This window comes from Ascaphus truei, chromosome 11 (genome assembly GCF_040206685.1).
Source record: "Ascaphus truei isolate aAscTru1 chromosome 11, aAscTru1.hap1, whole genome shotgun sequence".
Classification (NCBI taxonomy): domain Eukaryota; kingdom Metazoa; phylum Chordata; class Amphibia; order Anura; family Ascaphidae; genus Ascaphus; species Ascaphus truei.
In genome coordinates this window covers 27455866-27471910 of record NC_134493.1, presented here as the reverse complement: position 1 = coordinate 27471910, position 16045 = coordinate 27455866, and the positions used below count along the sequence as shown (strand labels likewise).

The window sequence follows — 16045 nt, the reverse complement described above, 5'->3', positions numbered from 1 at the left end:
CCAGTTGGATCCTTTAGTGGATTTGTTGGGTGCAGTAGATGTGGATAAAAATGATGTCCTTAAATCTAACTCCAGTTCTCTAATCACACATTTACTGTTAGCCGCCAGATTGTGCATTGCTTTGAATGAAGAATGTATCGGCACCAAATATGACACAATGGTTGACTAGCGCATGGGAGATATGTGATTAAGAGAGCATTGCTTTTTCCTTACGACAAAAACACTCGAAATTTACAGATATCTGGTTTCCTTTCTTATCTTATTTGGAAATACATAACTATCATAACGAGACTAGGTGATGCTGGGAGTTATAGAATATAGTAGATTATAAAAATGATAAAAAAAAAATAGAAAATAAAATTCATATCAATGTATAGATTTACTTATTCTGAAATGAAGAGGTCTCAGATGTTGGGGTGGGGTGTCTTCCTTGTTTTGTGGCAATATCTGGTGTTCTTGCAAAGTTCTTAGATAATATTTGGGCTATGGTGTGGGGAGGGGGTTGTGGGAGTGTGGGAATATAGTAGTTATTGATAAGTTTTTTTTTTCTCCATGAATTATTGTATTTATATTGTTTCATGTTATTTAAAAACTAATAAAAAGATTTAAAAAAAAAACATGAAAAGTATCAATAAATGTGCACTTGAGGCAGCGAGATTCCCCTCTCCAGGCGTCACTTACAGTATGGGCTCTTAAAAGCTCACATACATGGGGTTATAAACTAGAAGTGTGTTAGTGCTGACCAGGCATTAACGTACGGAAACTCCCATTACAGTCAACAGGAGCTCTCCGTGTTACTCCACGATCACTAATGCACTTTAGTGACTCCCGGCGACAGCCAGACAGATACACAGATATACGTTTCAGGATGGTCCAGTAAAAAGCAACACAACTTGCAAATAAATAATGCAGTTCAGCATTAACAGGACTCCCAGCTGTATTAGCCCAGAATAAAGATACTTAACTCTGAACAGAAAGACCCAAGTTTGTGCTCGGCAGTTGTAACTTCTAATATGAGGAGTTTGTTATGTTGACCAATTAAATGGTGAAGTGTCACTTCTCTAGAGACCCAGTGGGTAACGGAATAGAAGTACAGTAACTTTAGGTTAGTAGGAGCCTTAACACATACAGTACTTGGCATCTTTAAAAACTCTGATTATTCAAAGTCCAGAAAGTACAATGTGTTATTATTATTCTAATAATAATAATAGCTTGTATAGCGCTGCTAGTTTTACGTAGCGCTTTACAGAGACATTTTGCAGGCACAGTCCCTGCCCCATGGAGCTTACAATCTATGTTTTGGTGCCTGAGACACAGGGAGATAAAGTGACTTGCCCAAGGTCACAAGGAGCCGACACCGGGAAATGAACCAGACTCCCCTGCTTCACATTCAGTGCCGGTCAGTTACTCACTGAGCCGCTCCCTCTCCCTTATATATTACCGAGCGCGTAGCCCTATAAAGTAACATTATAATGATCGTACGAAACAAATCCAAACATGTGGACTGTACAGGGTTTGCTATGATAATAAATACCGTGATGACCCGTCTCCCCTGCTTTCCCAGAGCGTCCTGGTTAATATAAAGCAAAATGCGATTTTGCAGAATTTCCTTGGCATCTTCAGAGATGGTCCTCAAATCACTGGACATGAAAAGCGGTGCTGCCAGGATCGCCCAAATAGTCATCTGTGCTTTGGACTGTTCATAACTTAGCCCAAAGTCGCCAGCAATCACCTGCAAAAGAGTCAACCAACAAGGCCCTGGTAAGTGACTTCATGTGATGCTAACCCAAGCGTGTAGCTGCAAAGGACAAAGACGTCACGCTATGTCACGGGTTAGCGTTACCGAGAAGGTACGCGAGTGATAATGACATGCAAATGAGGCATTACCCTTACAGCACATATCCACTAAAGTCTGTTAAAGTTAATACGTTAATTAGATTGTAAGCTCTTCGGAGCAGGGACTCCTTTTCCTAAATGTCACTTTTATGTCTGAAGCACTTCTTCTCTTTATGTGTTATTTGTATTATTTGTTATTTATATGACTGTCACTTGTATTACTGCTGTGAAGTACCATGTACATTAATGGCGCTATATAAATAAATACATACATACAATACATTAACAGCTGTAGGTTATACTGAAATTGGCCATAATACAGTACTCACATCCAGACCCGGAAATAGGGCTTTTGCAGTGTTTGGATAGAGGTAACGCCACAGTTGAGCATGAGATTACAGACCTAGCGTTATTTCCTTCTCGCTTTCTCACCTGGAGTTAAACGCCTATTTCAGGGTCTGGATCGGAGTAACGTGAAGACACACTTAACATCACATTATTGGAAGATAACACAACGATATGCTGCAGTAGCACGATGTTGAGCCTATGCTGAGATGTAGTATGTCCGCTGTTTGCATATAAGTAGCATCGAGGAGACGCATTAACCTCAGGAAACACAATGGGGCCTATGCAGAGAGCAGCGAATTTTAAAATTGGCGAATTTATTAAAAAGTAGCTTTTTTGGAGAGTTTTAATCTCCATATGCAGAAAAGTGCGAATTCTGCTATGTTTAACATGGATGCGTGTGGCGAGTTTAAATTGGCGAGATGCGCGCTTCAGAAATGTGTTAAAACAAATTCGCGGCTTTTTTTTTCCCTTTGCAATGGCCGCGAGCGGCAGTTTTTTCTGGCGAGTTAAAACTGAGACAATCGCGCCATTTTATTGGTGCGAACAGCCGCTAGATGCCGTTCGCGCCTCTCTGCATACGGATATTTTTAAAACTGGCGAGATTGAGGTTCTCGCCAGCCGCGAGGCGAGTTTTATAACTAGAAAAGAAAAATTGGCGCGTTTTTCGGAACTCGACATTTTCTGCTGCTTTCTGCGCGATTTTCTCCAAAAAATGGCGAATTTCGAAATAGCGCTGCTCTCTGCATAGGCCCCAATGTCCGTTTTAGTTTTAGGTGACGTCTCGTTGTGAGCCCAAATTTAACCGGGCTCCCTGGATCTAGCCCTGAATGTGGTGTATTCATTAAATGTACCAGCGCCACCTACAGGGCCAAAGGGTTATAAGCGGGCGATGTAAGCTGTACATTAGTGATGTACCGGGTCCAAAAAATGGCTGGGTAACCGGGTACCCGGCCAGGAGGTTTTGACTTACCTGCAGCTGGCAACGGAGCGTGAGGAGGACCGTGGCGGAGGGAGGAGTACCGCGGCAGAGGGTGAGGAGGACCGTGGCGACATCCTTCAGGCAGCGGAAGACATCCTTCAGGCGGTGGCAGCAGAGGAACATGTGAGCGGAGCAGGAGTGTTACCATGGGACAGCCGGGGAGGAGCGCGGCTTCCGGCTGTCCCATAGTAAAGCTCCTGTTCCGGTCACATGTTCCTCTGCTCCCACCGGCACCGGCTATGAAGGATGTCTTCCGCAGCTCCCAACGCTACCAGGATGTCGCCGTGGTCCTCCTCACCCTCCGCCGCGGTCCTCCTCACCCTCCAGCGCGGTCCTCCTCACCCTCCAGCGCGGTCCTCCTCACCCTCCGCCACGGTCCTCCTCACCCTCCGCCGCGGTCCTCCTCACCCTCCGCCGCGGTCCTCCTCACCCTCCGCCGCGGTCCTCCTCCCCCTCCGCCGCGGTCCTCCTTACCCTCCGCCGCGGTCCTCCTCACCCTCCGCCGCGGTCCTCCTCACCCTCCGCCGCCGGCTGCAGGTAAGTCCTCTGCTGCTCTGCTCCTGCCTTTCTCCAAGAGGAGGACCGAGGGAGCAGAGCAGAACGGAAGTTACCCGGCACCGGGTCCCAGCGCCATGGGCCGGTTCTGGGTAATTTCCGGGTACTTTAAATATGGCCGGGTATGCTAGGTACTCGGTACATCACTACTGCACATGAGCAGGCCATAATAACCACAGTCCAATCCTCAAGGGCACCAACAGGTCAGGTTTTCAGGATATCCCTGCTTCACCAAAGGTGGCTCAATCAGTCCCCGCTTCAGCACAGGTGTCTCAATCAGTCTTCTTCGACTGAGCCACCTGTGCTGAAGCAGGGATATCCTGAAAACCTGACCTGTTTGTTGGTGGCCCTTGAGGACTGGAGTTGGCCGCGTCGGGTTTGGGTGCATTGTGGTACAGATATTCAACACCTTGACAGGTTACGGTTTCCCACGGAACACTATTGGGCGGTTTCTGCAGCGCGGCGGGCAGCTGTGCGCAAGCTATCGCTGCTGAAGCTGTGTTATACCCTTCTTACCATGTCCGGGTCATTCCACCTCCCGGGGCCAGCAGCAGGCTGCAGCACGTCCTGATTCCTTGCAAACCACTGAATAATATTCAGCACACTGTCCCAGGAATCCTGGATGTCCCCGTAGTTTCTCCACATGTTGCAGATGGTGCCAAGCAGGGTGTAGTTTACCTATTGGGATATAAAGGAATAAGACTTTAAATAAATCCCCAGCTGAAGCCCACACGGGTTTCTGCACCTGTAAGTTTTCTGGTCCCCTGAGCACGTCTTGTTCTTAAATCACGATTTTCTCCATTTCTAGTTCCTGCGGTTACCATGGTAACCTTTAGCCTACCGCCCCGGTCCTCCCGGCTGCCAGCGCCGCACTACAGCTGCGATCAGCTGTCTGTAGGGGGGCGGGGCCATGACGGGGCAGGTGCGGCCATGATGGGGCTTATCTGCCCTGCCCTTGGCTGCGCACCGACCAAGTGACCGCGGTGCGGGAAGACTACATTCTTGTCTTTACTGCCAGCGTACGCGTCACAGCGCTGTGCGCGCCCACGGCCACTGGGGCCTGCCCCATAGAGGGCTGCGCTGAGGGGCGCGCACGTTGTAGCGCGCGCCGCCGGGACCACCGGGGACGCGGCCTTAGACTGCACCGGGCTCTGGGAAGAGCTCCATTTTCACCTCCCAGTCACTTAATAATTCAAACACCTATATCAAACACCTATATCAAACACCTATAGATCGCAGTGGTCTAGAGACGTCACTTACATCTGGTTACACGTGTTTGCCACCCCGTGTACATTTAGTAACTACACAGTCTTCCTATTCCCCGAAGTATTCCCACACTGCTTAGTGCCCGGGGCCTAAAACAGGGCTGCGCTATTGTTAATAATGCACCATCCAGGTGCTCGCTTATTTCTAGTATTCATGCTCATTGATGCCTTTTCTTTTAAAGAATATATGAAATAAAATGTATTTTAAACTAATTTCATACACCATTGCTGTGCACCATCAAGGGGATTCTCTCCCTCAGTACCCCACAGTACTTTACTATCTAATTAAAAAATTAGATTTGGTGTATAGACTATAGGTTAGTCTGTTTTATAGTAGTGCATTATATATATATACTAGCTGAGAGACCCGGCGTTGCCCGGGATGTAAATGCGTAATAGGTAGTATTATTTATAAATCGTGGAACAATAGGTGAGTATTTGTTGTAAAGGTTGGATAATAATGTTGAAAAGAAAGATGGAATAAAATGTAATACAATGTTGTTTTAAAAATGGTTTATTGTAAACACACCACAGTACAATGTATATTTTGGTGACATAACAGATGTAAAAATGTGAGGCGTGTGTCCTGCTAGGGTGTGAGGCGGCGGGTGGCGCGTGGGTTGTGAGTGCTGTCTGTGAGTGGGGGTCCTGCTAGGGTGTGAGGCGGCAGGTGGCGCGTGGGTTGTGAGTGCTGTCTGTGAGTGGGGGTCCTGCTAGGGTGTGAGGCGGCAGGTGGCGCGTGGGTTGTGAGTGCTGTCTGTGAGTGGGGTCCTGCTAGGGTGTGAGGCGGCAGGTGTCGCGTGGGTTGTGAGTGCTCTCTGTGAGTGGGGGTCCTGCTAGGGTGTGAGGCGGTGGGTCAGTGATGTCGGTGCTTAGGGGCGGGAGGCAGCAGGTGTGTGTGGCGGCAGGTATGTGTCGAGTATGGCGGGAGTCTTGAGTGCATGCAGTGGCTGTGAGGCGGCGGGTGAAAGGGAGGGGGAGGGAAAGGGGAGGAGGGGGGAGGGTGGGGAAAGGGGATGGGGGGGGGAGAGGGAAAGGGGAGGAGGGGGGAGGGAAAGGGGAGGAGGGGGGAGGGAAAGGGGAGGAGGGGGGAGGGAAAGGGGAGGAGGGGGAGGGAAAGGGGAAGAGGGGGGAGGGAAAGGGGAAGAGGGGGGAGGGAAAGGGGAAGAGGGGGGAGGGAAAGGGGAAGAGGGGGGAGGGAAAGGGGAAGAGGGGGGAGGGAAAGGGGGGGAGGGGGGAGGGGAGAAGGGGGGAGGGGAGAAGGTGGGAGGGGAGAAGGGGGGAGGGGAGAAGGGGGGGAGGGAGAAGGGGGGAGGGAGAAGGGAGAAGGGGGGAGGGAGAGGGGAGAAGGGGGGAGGGAGGAGGGGGGAGGGAGGAGGGGGGGAGGGGAGAAGGGGGGAGGGAGAAGGGGGGAGGGGAGAAGGGGGGAGGGAGGAGGGGGAGGGAGAAGGGGGGAGGGGGGAGGGGAGAAGGGGGGAGGGAGAAGGGGGGAGGGAGAAGGGGGGAGGGAGGAGGGGGGAGGGAGAAGGGAGAGGGGAGGGGGGGAGGCGGGAGGGAGAAGGGGGGAAGGGAGAAGGGGCAGGGGGGGAGGGAGGAGGGCGGGAGGGAGAAGGGGGGAGGGGGGAGGGAGGAGGGGGAGGGAGAGGGGAGGGGAGGAGGGAGGGAGGGGAGAAGGGGGAGGGGAGGAAGGGGGGAGGGAGGAGGGGAGGAAGGGGGGAGGGAGGAGGGGGGGGATGGAGAAGGGAGAGGGGAGGGGAGGAGGGGGGAGGGAGAAGGGAGAGGGGAGGAGGGGGGAGGGGAGAGGGGAGAAGGGGGAGGGGAGAGGGGGGAGGGGGAGGAGGGGGGAGGGAGAAGGGGGGGAGAGGAGGGGGGGAGGGGAGGGGGGGAGAGGAGGGGGGGAGGGGAGGGGGGGGGAGGAGGGAGGAGGGGAGGGAGGAGGGAGGGAGGGGAGGGGGGGAGGGGGGAGGGAGGAGGGGGGAGGGAGAGGGGGGGAGGGGAGAGGGGAGGAGGGGAGGGGGGGAGGGAGAAGGGGGGAGGGGGGAGGAGGGGGGAGAGGGGAGGAGGGAGAAGGGAGGAGGGAGAAGGGAGGGGAGGGGAGGGGGGGGAGGAGGAGGGAGAAGGGAGGGGGAGGGGAGGGGGGGGAGGAGGGGGAGAGGGGAGGGGGGGAGGGAGAAGGGAGGGGGGAGAAGGGGGGGGGAGAAGGGGAGAAGGGGGGAGGGGAGGGGGGGAGAAGGGGGGAGGGGAGGGGGGGGAGAAGGGGGGAGGGGAGAAGGGGAGAGGGAGAAGGGAGGGGGAGGGGAGGGGGGGGAGGAGGGGGGAGAGGGGAGGGGGGAGGGAGAAGGGAGGGGGGAGAAGGGGGGGGGAGAAGGGGAGAAGGGGGGAGGGGAGGGGGGGAGAAGGGGGGAGGGGAGGGGGGGGAGAAGGGGGGAGGGGAGAAGGGGAGAAGGGGGGAGGGGAGGGGGGGGGGAGAAGGGGGAGGGGAGGAGGGGAGGACAGGACAGTGGAAAGGACAGTGGACAGGAGGGGGGGAGAGTGGACAGGAGGGGGGGGGGAGAGTGGACAGGAGGGGGGGGGAGAGTGGACAGGAGGGGGGGGGAGAGTGGACAGGAGGGGGGGGAGAGTGGACAGGAGGGGGGGGGAGAGTGGACAGGAGGGGGGGGGAGAGTGGACAGTGGGGGGGACAGGAGGGGGGGGAGAGTGGACAGGAGGGGGGGGGAGTGGACAGGGGGGGAGAGTGGACAGTGGGGGGGACAGGAGGGGGGGGGAGTGGACAGGAGGGGGGGGAGAGTGGACAGGGGGGGAGAGTGGACAGTGGGGGGACAGGTGAAAGGACAGTGGACAGGAGGGATGGGAGGGGGGGAGAGTGGACAGGAGGGGGGGGAGAGTGGACAGGAGGGGGGGGGAGAGTGGACAGGAGGGGGGGGAGAGTGGACAGGAGGGGGGGGGGAGAGTGGACAGGAGGGTGGGGGGAGAGTGGACAGGAGGGTGGGGGGAGAGTGGACAGGAGGGTGGGGGGAGAGTGGACAGGAGGGGGGGAGAGTAGACAGGAGGGGGGTGACAGTGGACAGGAGGGGGGTGACAGTGGACAGGAGGGGGGGGAGAGTGGACAGGAGGGGGGGGAGAGTGGACAGGAGGGGGGGAGAGTGGACAGGAGGGGGGGAGAGTGGACAGGGGGGGAGACAGGTGAAAGGACAGTGGACAGGAGGGGATGGGAGGGGGGAGAGTGGACAGGAGGGGGGGGAGAGTGGACAGGAGGGGGGAGAGTGGACAGGAGGGGGGGTGACAGTGGACAGGAGGGGGGTGACAGTGGACAGGAGGGGAGTGACAGTGGACAGGAGGGGGGGTGACAGTGGACAGGAGGGGGGGTGACAGTGGACAGGAGGGGGGGTGACAGTGGACAGGAGGGGGGGTGACAGTGGACAGGAGGGGGGGTGACAGTGGACAGGAGGGGGGGTGACAGTGAACAGGAGGGGGGGGTAGTGGACAGGAGGGGGGGGCAGTGGACAGGAGGGGGTTGGTTTGCTTTAAATTGACGGGTCCCTCCTCTCCACTCCCCCTGTATCTTTCTCCGCTCCTGACCCCCCCCCCCCCCCATGCGTAGCTCCGGTCCCCACTCTACAGTGTCTGAGACACAGTGTAACACACACACGCACACAGACACACACACAGTGTCCCACACACACACTGTCACGCTGTGACACACACACACACACACACTCACCTCTCCTGGCCGCCGTCATGTTAGTTAGTCCGCGAGGGAGGAAGGGGTCCTTCCATCTTAGGTGCCGCGTGGCAGCGGTAGGCTGCCCTACCCAATGCCTGTCCCCGCGCCAGGGAGGTGAGCTGGAGGGAGGTGAGCGGGAGGTGAGGGGAGGTGAGCGGGAGGTGAGTGGAGGGAGCGGGAGATGAGTGGAGGCAGCGGCAGGCTGCCCTGCCCACTGCGGGAGTTGAGAGGGAGGTGAGTGGAGCGGGAGGTGGAGAGAGTTGAGCGGGAGGTGGAGGGAGTTGAGTGGAGAGGGAGGTGAGTGTGATGGGGGGGGGGAGAGGACAGAGAGGGAGGAGAGAGAGGTGTGTGTGTGTCTGTGTGTCCCTGCCTTTGGCCCGTCACTCCGCCTCAGGCCAATGAGAGGTGTGCGGGGGCGGGCGGGCCAAGGGACCAATGAGATTTCCCCTAGGGACGCAGACATACAGTGCTTTCAGAAATATATAGTAGATACACATTGTTTATACTCACTATATACAGCGTGCAGGCGATGATATATATATATACACAGAGTTTATACTCACTATATACAGCGTGCAGGCGATGATATATATATACACAGAGTTTATACTCACTATATACAGCGTGCAGGCGATGATATATATATACACAGAGTTTATACTCACTATATACAGCGTGCAGGCGATGATATATATATACACAGAGTTTATACTCACTATATACAGCGTGCAGGCGATGATATATATATACACAGAGTTTATACTCACTATATACAGCGTGCAGGCGATGATATATATATATACACAGAGTATATACTCACTATATACAGCGTGCAGGCGATGATATATATATACACAGAGTATATACTCACTATATACAGCGTGCAGGCGATGATATATATATATATACACAGAGTTTATACTCACTATATACAGCGTGCAGGCGATGATATATATATACACAGAGTTTATACTCACTATATACAGCGTGCAGGCGATGATATATATATACACAGAGTATATACTCACTATATACAGCGTGCAGGCGATGATATATATATGCACAGAGTTTGTACTCACTATATACAGCGTGCAGGCGATGATATATATATATACACAGAGTATATACTCACTATATACAGCGTGCAGGCGATGATATATATATGCACAGAGTATATACTCACTATATACAGCGTGCAGGCGATGATATATATATATATACACAGAGTATATACTCACTATATACAGCGTGCAGGCGATGATATATATATATACACAGAAAGTGGACAGGAGGGGGGGGAGAGTGGACAGGAGGGGGGGGAGAGTGGACAGGAGGGGGGGAGAGTGGACAGGTGAAAGGACAGTGGACAGGAGGGGATGGGAGGGGGGGAGAGGGGGGGGAGAGTGGACGGGAGGGGGGGGAGAGTGGACAGGAGAGGGGGGGGGGAGAGTGGACAGGAGGGGGGGGGGGAGTGGACAGGAGGGGGGGGGGGAGTGGACAGGAGGGGGGGGGGAGAGTGGACAGGAGGGGGGGAGAGTGGACAGAAGGGGGGGGAGAGTGGACAGGAGGGGGGGAGAGTGGACAGGAGGGGGGGTGACAGTGGACAGGAGGGGGGTGACAGTGGACAGGAGGGGGGGTGACAGTGGACAGGAGGGGGGGTGACAGTGGACAGGAGGGGGGGGAGAGTGGACAGGAGGGGGTGTGACAGTGGACAGGAGGGGGGGGGCAGTGGACAGGAGGGGGGGGGGCAGTGGACAGGAGGGAGGGGGCAGTGGACAGGAGGGGGGTTGGTTTACTTTAAATTGACGGGTCCCTCCTCTCCACTCCCCCTGTATCTTTCTCCGCTCCTGACCCCCCCCCCCATGTGTAGCTCCGGTCCCCACTCTACAGTGTCTGAGACACAGTGTAACACACACACGCACACAGACACACACACAGGGGGGGAGAGTGGACAGGAGGGGGGGGGAGAGTGGACAGTAGAGGGGGGAGAGTGGACAGGAGGGGGGGGGGAGAGTGGACAGGAGGGGGGGGGGGAGAGTGGACAGGAGGGGGGGGGGGGAGAGTGGACAGGAGGGGGGGGGGGGAGAGTGGACAGGAGGGGGGGAGAGTGGACAGAAGGGGGGGAGAGTGGACAGGAGGGGGGGTGACAGTGGACAGGAGGGGGGGTGACAGTGGACTGGAGGGGGGGTGACAGTGGACAGGAGGGGGGGTGACAGTGGACAGGAGGGGGGGTGACAGTGGACAGGAGGGGGGGTGACAGTGGACAGGAGGGGGGGTGACAGTGGACAGGGGGGGGGACAGGTGAAAGGACAGTGGACAGGAGGGGATGGGAGGGGGGGGAGAGTGGACAGGAGGGGGGGAGAGTGGACAGGAGGGGGGGGAGAGTGGACAGGAGGGGGGGTGACAGTGGACAGGAGGGGGGTGACAGTGGACAGGAGGGGGGGTGACAGTGGACAGGAGGGGGGTGACAGTGGACAGGAGGGGGGTGACAGTGGACAGGAGGGGGGGAGAGTGGACAGGAGGGGGGGGCAGTGGACAGGAGGGGGCAGTGGACAGGAGGGGGGTTGGTTTGCTTTAAATTGACGGGTCCCTCCTCTCCACTCCCCCTGTATCTTTCTCCGCTCCTGACCCCCCCCCATGTGTAGCTCCGGTCCCCACTCTACAGTGTCTGAGACACAGTGTATCACACACACACACACGCACACAGACACACACAGTGTCCCACACACACACTGTCACACACACACACACTCACCTCTCCTTCTGGCCGCCGCCATGTTAGTTAGTCCGCGAGGGAGGAAGGGGTCCTTCCATCTTAGGTGCCGCGTGGCAGCGGTAGGCTGCCCTGGCCAATGCCTGTCCCCGCGCCAGAGAGGTGAGCTGGAGGGAGGTGAGCGGGAGGTGAGGGGAGGTGAGCGGAGGGAGCAGGAGGTGAGTGGAGGCAGCGGCAGGCTGCCCTGCCCACTGCCTGTCCCCGCGCCGGGGAGGGAGTTGAGAGGGAGGTGAGTGGAGCGGGAGGTGGAGAGAGTTGAGCGGGAGGGAGGTGAGTGGAGCGGGAGGTGGAGGGAGTTGAGTGGAGAGGGAGGTGAGTGTGATGGGGGGGGGGGAGTGGACAGAGAGAGAGAGGAGAGGTGTGTGTGTGTGTGTGTCCCTGTCCCTGCCTTTGGCCCGTCACTCCGCCTCAGGCCAATGAGAGGTGTGCGGGGGCGGGCGGGCCGCGGGCCAAGGGACCAATGAGATTGCTGCTAGGGACGCAGACATACAATGCTTTCAGAAATATATAGTAGATATATATATCTGTGTATATTTTATGTGACCTACTGGTATGAGAATAGCTAATCATATCATATTGTTGCGTGTGGGTTGCCATCAAATAGTCACCCCCAAATAGTTTTTTGGTGCCGCATGTCAGCAATTCGCTGTAATAGAGGAGGGTATATCAAGCCTCAGTGCCCTCCAATTGGAAATTCCCCTGATGTACTGACGGACGTCACGAAAGCAGAGCAAGACAGCCGTTTTTGATCCATCAGAGCCACCGTCCGTTTGAAAAGTCCACGTGACGCCGCCTATGCGGAGAGCCCAGGCACGCCGCGTTACGCTGTTCTCCATTTTCTTGTGATAAACATTACTACTGTTGTTTTTATTCCAGCATGCAAATGGGCCATCACGTACAGTACTACCCCGGGGAAGTATGGGGCGATTTATCTTTCAATCTTAGGCCGCGCTTATACTGCCGGCGACGTCGCCCAAAAACAAATACATTGCCACCGCCGGCAAAATTTGATTTTTCAAGGGCTGTCGCGTCACGTGACGGCCCTTGAACAAATCAAATTGCCGGAATCCCGCGACCCCGCCGCCCGGCGAAACATAACTTTCGCCGGTGGCGACGGCGACGTCACCCGCCATCGACGGCACTATAGGCACGGCCTTATTCTTCAAATGAAGCCTGTGCCACGGGCCACACAAGAATTAGCTTCAACTTTACCGTAAGTGAAAGCACGTATACAACGAGTTATTCTGCAGAAAAGCTCACCTTCGGCGGGAGGCCTCCCTCATAGGCCGGCCAGCTACACGAATACAGGATTGGTCTCCCTGTTGCGTTTAGCGCAGCGCTCATTTTGGGATACCCTAAAAGACGAAGCAGAGAAGCAGTCACCAAATAAATTTCTGGGCTTAGGGTTTGGACACCGTAATCCTTACAAAAACACCACGGCGCATTATTTTAGGCCATATACACAGAATAAGAGAAAGCAAACAGCCACGACTACAGGAACAACGACGTCTTGTCATGTTACGCGTAAAAGCTGCAGTTACACTGAGACTGTTGCTTTTTATGTTCAAACCTATTCCAGCTTCACAGTGAAAAAACAGTAAAACCAGCCTCACTGAGGAGATCCAACAGGTTGAACGAACTGTCTGTGAGTAGGATTACTGGCTCTACACTTCTTTAACACAGTCTGTGCTTAAAAGCTGTGTAATACGGCAGGTATAAGCTTAAAGGGGTCCCATGTTAAAATGGATAAGAAGCAAAAGCATTGTGTGCTCATTTGCATGTCATTACCCAGAATCCCTGGCTGCAGTGGAAGCTCTGTATGCTAAGAGATAATGGAGGAAAGCAGGTTGCAGACCTGCGCGAGACGTGAGAATGTGCTCACGTGATATTTGTAGTCACTTGTTATACAAATACCCTTATTTTCTCTTTGTAGAATCTGTGACAGTAGTTTTCTGTTTTGCGGACACGTTAATGCCAACCGGTCTCTTAAAAATAGCAGGTATTACTTATTTGTTTTTAAAGAATATTTCGACTCCAATATATTTTGTGTTAAGTGGGACTGCCCCTACTGTGGTCATTGCCGTGTCTGATTGTGATCACACAAACTTTAAGAAACTGGGACTCCAGTGCTTCATGATGTCCTTAAATAAACGTTGCATATTACAGCATGCTTTAACGCAGAAAGGGCTCGGAGAGGTCCCTGTAAGGGATTTTCGGGGCATATTCTACTCCTGGGAACAAAAGAATAACACTTAAAAGCAGACCTATGGCTTTCTCTGTGGAATTTGAGTAGCAGCCGTCAAATTTCAACATATCAACTTCCCAGGCTGCAAATGTCTCGGCGTCGATTTTGATGGTGTCGAGTGTGGTCCCCGGGTACCCGCCACACGTGTAGTTGCCCATATCGCCGTATATTCCCAGCTTCAGCCCTTTAGAATGAACCTACGAAAAACAAGAAGATCAACTTCTTTGCCCCTCCCCCATTCCCGTCTCTCCACCCCCTCCCCCACTCTCTGGCCCTACCTGTTCAGGCCTTATTCGGCCTAAACTTACAGCCCCCCCCCCTCCAATGCCGGGCCCGGCTCTGATGTCCCCCAGTCTACGTGAAGCGGGTCGCCGGGTGAGATGCCGAGCACCCTTGTGCATAGCTCCAATCTTACTCTATTAACTGCCCTATTAATTATGAATGAAGAATCCTTTGTGGCAAAGAACCAATGTAAAGATCCAACATGTCCACGCGCATGTCAAAGGGAAATCTAACTCGAGATCAAGTAGAGTCCAAGGTTTTAGAGCGGGCAGGAGAAACCGACAAGCCAAATGGTCCTTATCTGCTACCGTTGACTACGTACTTCAGCTTTCCCTCATGTCAAAGTAAGTATACCAGATTTTTCAAACTCACATAATCAGCGAGGGCTTTTATACCACTGGGAAACCGTTCCACATCCGGCTGGAGCCTGCCATTCGCATCTCGTTTCTTCTCAGACCAGCAGTCATCAATGCTGACGTACTCGTAACCAAAATCCCGCCAGCCGCTGTTTGCCATCTTATCCGCCATGCTTTTTATCAGATGCTCGCTGAAAATGAAACGCGCGGGGAGACGTTAAATGCAAAGTTCCGTTCCTCTAACTGGAGATTCCTCTTTCAACACATCTCATTAACAGGTCCGCCTTCTTCTCACTTCCTTGTGGTGAGCACGGACCGCGTGTGTGTACGAAAATATGGGATCCGGTGCAGGGAAGCCCCTGACCCTATTGCGTGAAGCAAAAGACCTCCTGGAGATCAGACCAGCTAAGGCGGGGGGGGGGGGGGGGTTTCTGAATGCCAGTCCTCAAGACAAACAAAAAGAGCGATTCCTGCGCTCCTACCAATTAGGCTAAAATAAAAAAGTGATCTCATGAATAAGGGTTATAATTGGTAGGGGCGCAGGAAACGTTCGTTTTGTTTTTATAGGAGAAGGAATTAATCACAAAGGGGCGCCGGCTGAACCTAGGATGTTTGTTTGGACCATAGGTCATAACTTCTGGTGGAAAATAAAAGTTTTTTTTTGGAGGATAATGAAAAATAATAATAATGAAAAATGTAACACAGCTAATCACTTTTTGTGCATGTGCAGGAATGTTGTAATTTATTTCCGCACAGTCACACACACTTAGGGGTAAATTCAATATACTGCAAAGAAAGTGGCTGTTTGAGCCATGTTTGGACGGAAATAACCATTAACGTAATTGGGGAATTTTCGGCCTAAAATTACTTAAACAGCCGCTTCCGAGTACATTGGATTTAACCCATAAGCTGTGACACAGTGGGATCAACTCAATCCCATTTACATGTGTGTGCACACACTACTCCACATGAACCAACTTACCCATACATGCCTTTAACATGCATTGTGTCACATGGCTTTGTAAGGACTTTGTCCATGTGGTGGGTAAAGGTGACAGAAGATATGTGGGCACGAAGACTTTACCTAATACAGTTCTCTGGGTCTTTTTTGCAGTCGATGTTGCATCGGTATCTCTCCCATGTCATCCATCCCATTGGTGGGGTCCTCACCAAGCCATTGTCCAAAGAGGAGCAGAGTGTAGAGAGAGCCAGCAGGAGGCCCAGGGACCCGAGCAGCATTCTGTCCTTCTGTACATAGAAACGCGTCATCATTTCCAATGGGTACTTTTTATAATGGATATCTGACATCACATAGTTTAACGCCTCCACTGTGCAAAGAAGCAACGCATGTTAGTCTATTATACACATAGTATAACACCTCCACTGTGCAAAGAAGCAACGCGTGTTAGTCTATTATACACATAGTATAACACCTCCACTGTGCAAAGAAGCAACGCGTGTTAGTCTGTTACACACATAGTAAGTGTGGAAAAATAAAGCGGTTTTGCTGGTCTGCTAAAAGCAGCCATTCCACCTGTTTTTGTTTTACCAGGATGGAAACGAGGGCTGAAACATGATATTTTCAGCTCAGGGGAGTCCCCTGGTTTCTGAGATACTTAGTGCTGAATATAGCGCGTTCCTGTCTCCTTCGGGGGAAACAAAATGGCGGTTTAAACTTCATG

At 53.6% G+C, this 16045-nt stretch overlaps 1 protein-coding gene and 1 long non-coding RNA gene across 9 annotated transcripts in view; one reads left to right on the top strand and one right to left on the bottom strand.

Annotated features, from left to right (window-relative positions):
- Window positions 1-16045, bottom strand: part of LOC142463100 (alpha-N-acetylgalactosaminidase-like) — a 28491-nt gene that overhangs the window by 3671 nt on the left and 8775 nt on the right. For 6 of the 8 annotated variants that reach the window (XM_075565397.1, XM_075565399.1, XM_075565402.1 and 3 more), the window contains 6 exons: window positions 15448-15611; window positions 14380-14554; window positions 13745-13922; window positions 12741-12835; window positions 4235-4396; window positions 1535-1732 (listed from right to left, as the gene is read on the bottom strand). In XM_075565397.1, the coding sequence (XP_075421512.1) occupies window positions 1535-1732; window positions 4235-4396; window positions 12741-12835; window positions 13745-13922; window positions 14380-14554; window positions 15448-15611 (972 nt within the window). Of the gene's footprint in view, window positions 1-1534; window positions 1733-4234; window positions 4397-12740; window positions 12836-13744; window positions 13923-14379; window positions 14555-15447; window positions 15618-16045 lie in introns of all 8 variants that reach the window. The other 2 variants (XM_075565400.1, XM_075565403.1) reach the window with 1 other exon arrangement.
- Window positions 1-16045, top strand: part of LOC142463102 (uncharacterized) — an 84948-nt gene that overhangs the window by 65477 nt on the left and 3426 nt on the right. The window lies entirely within an intron of this gene.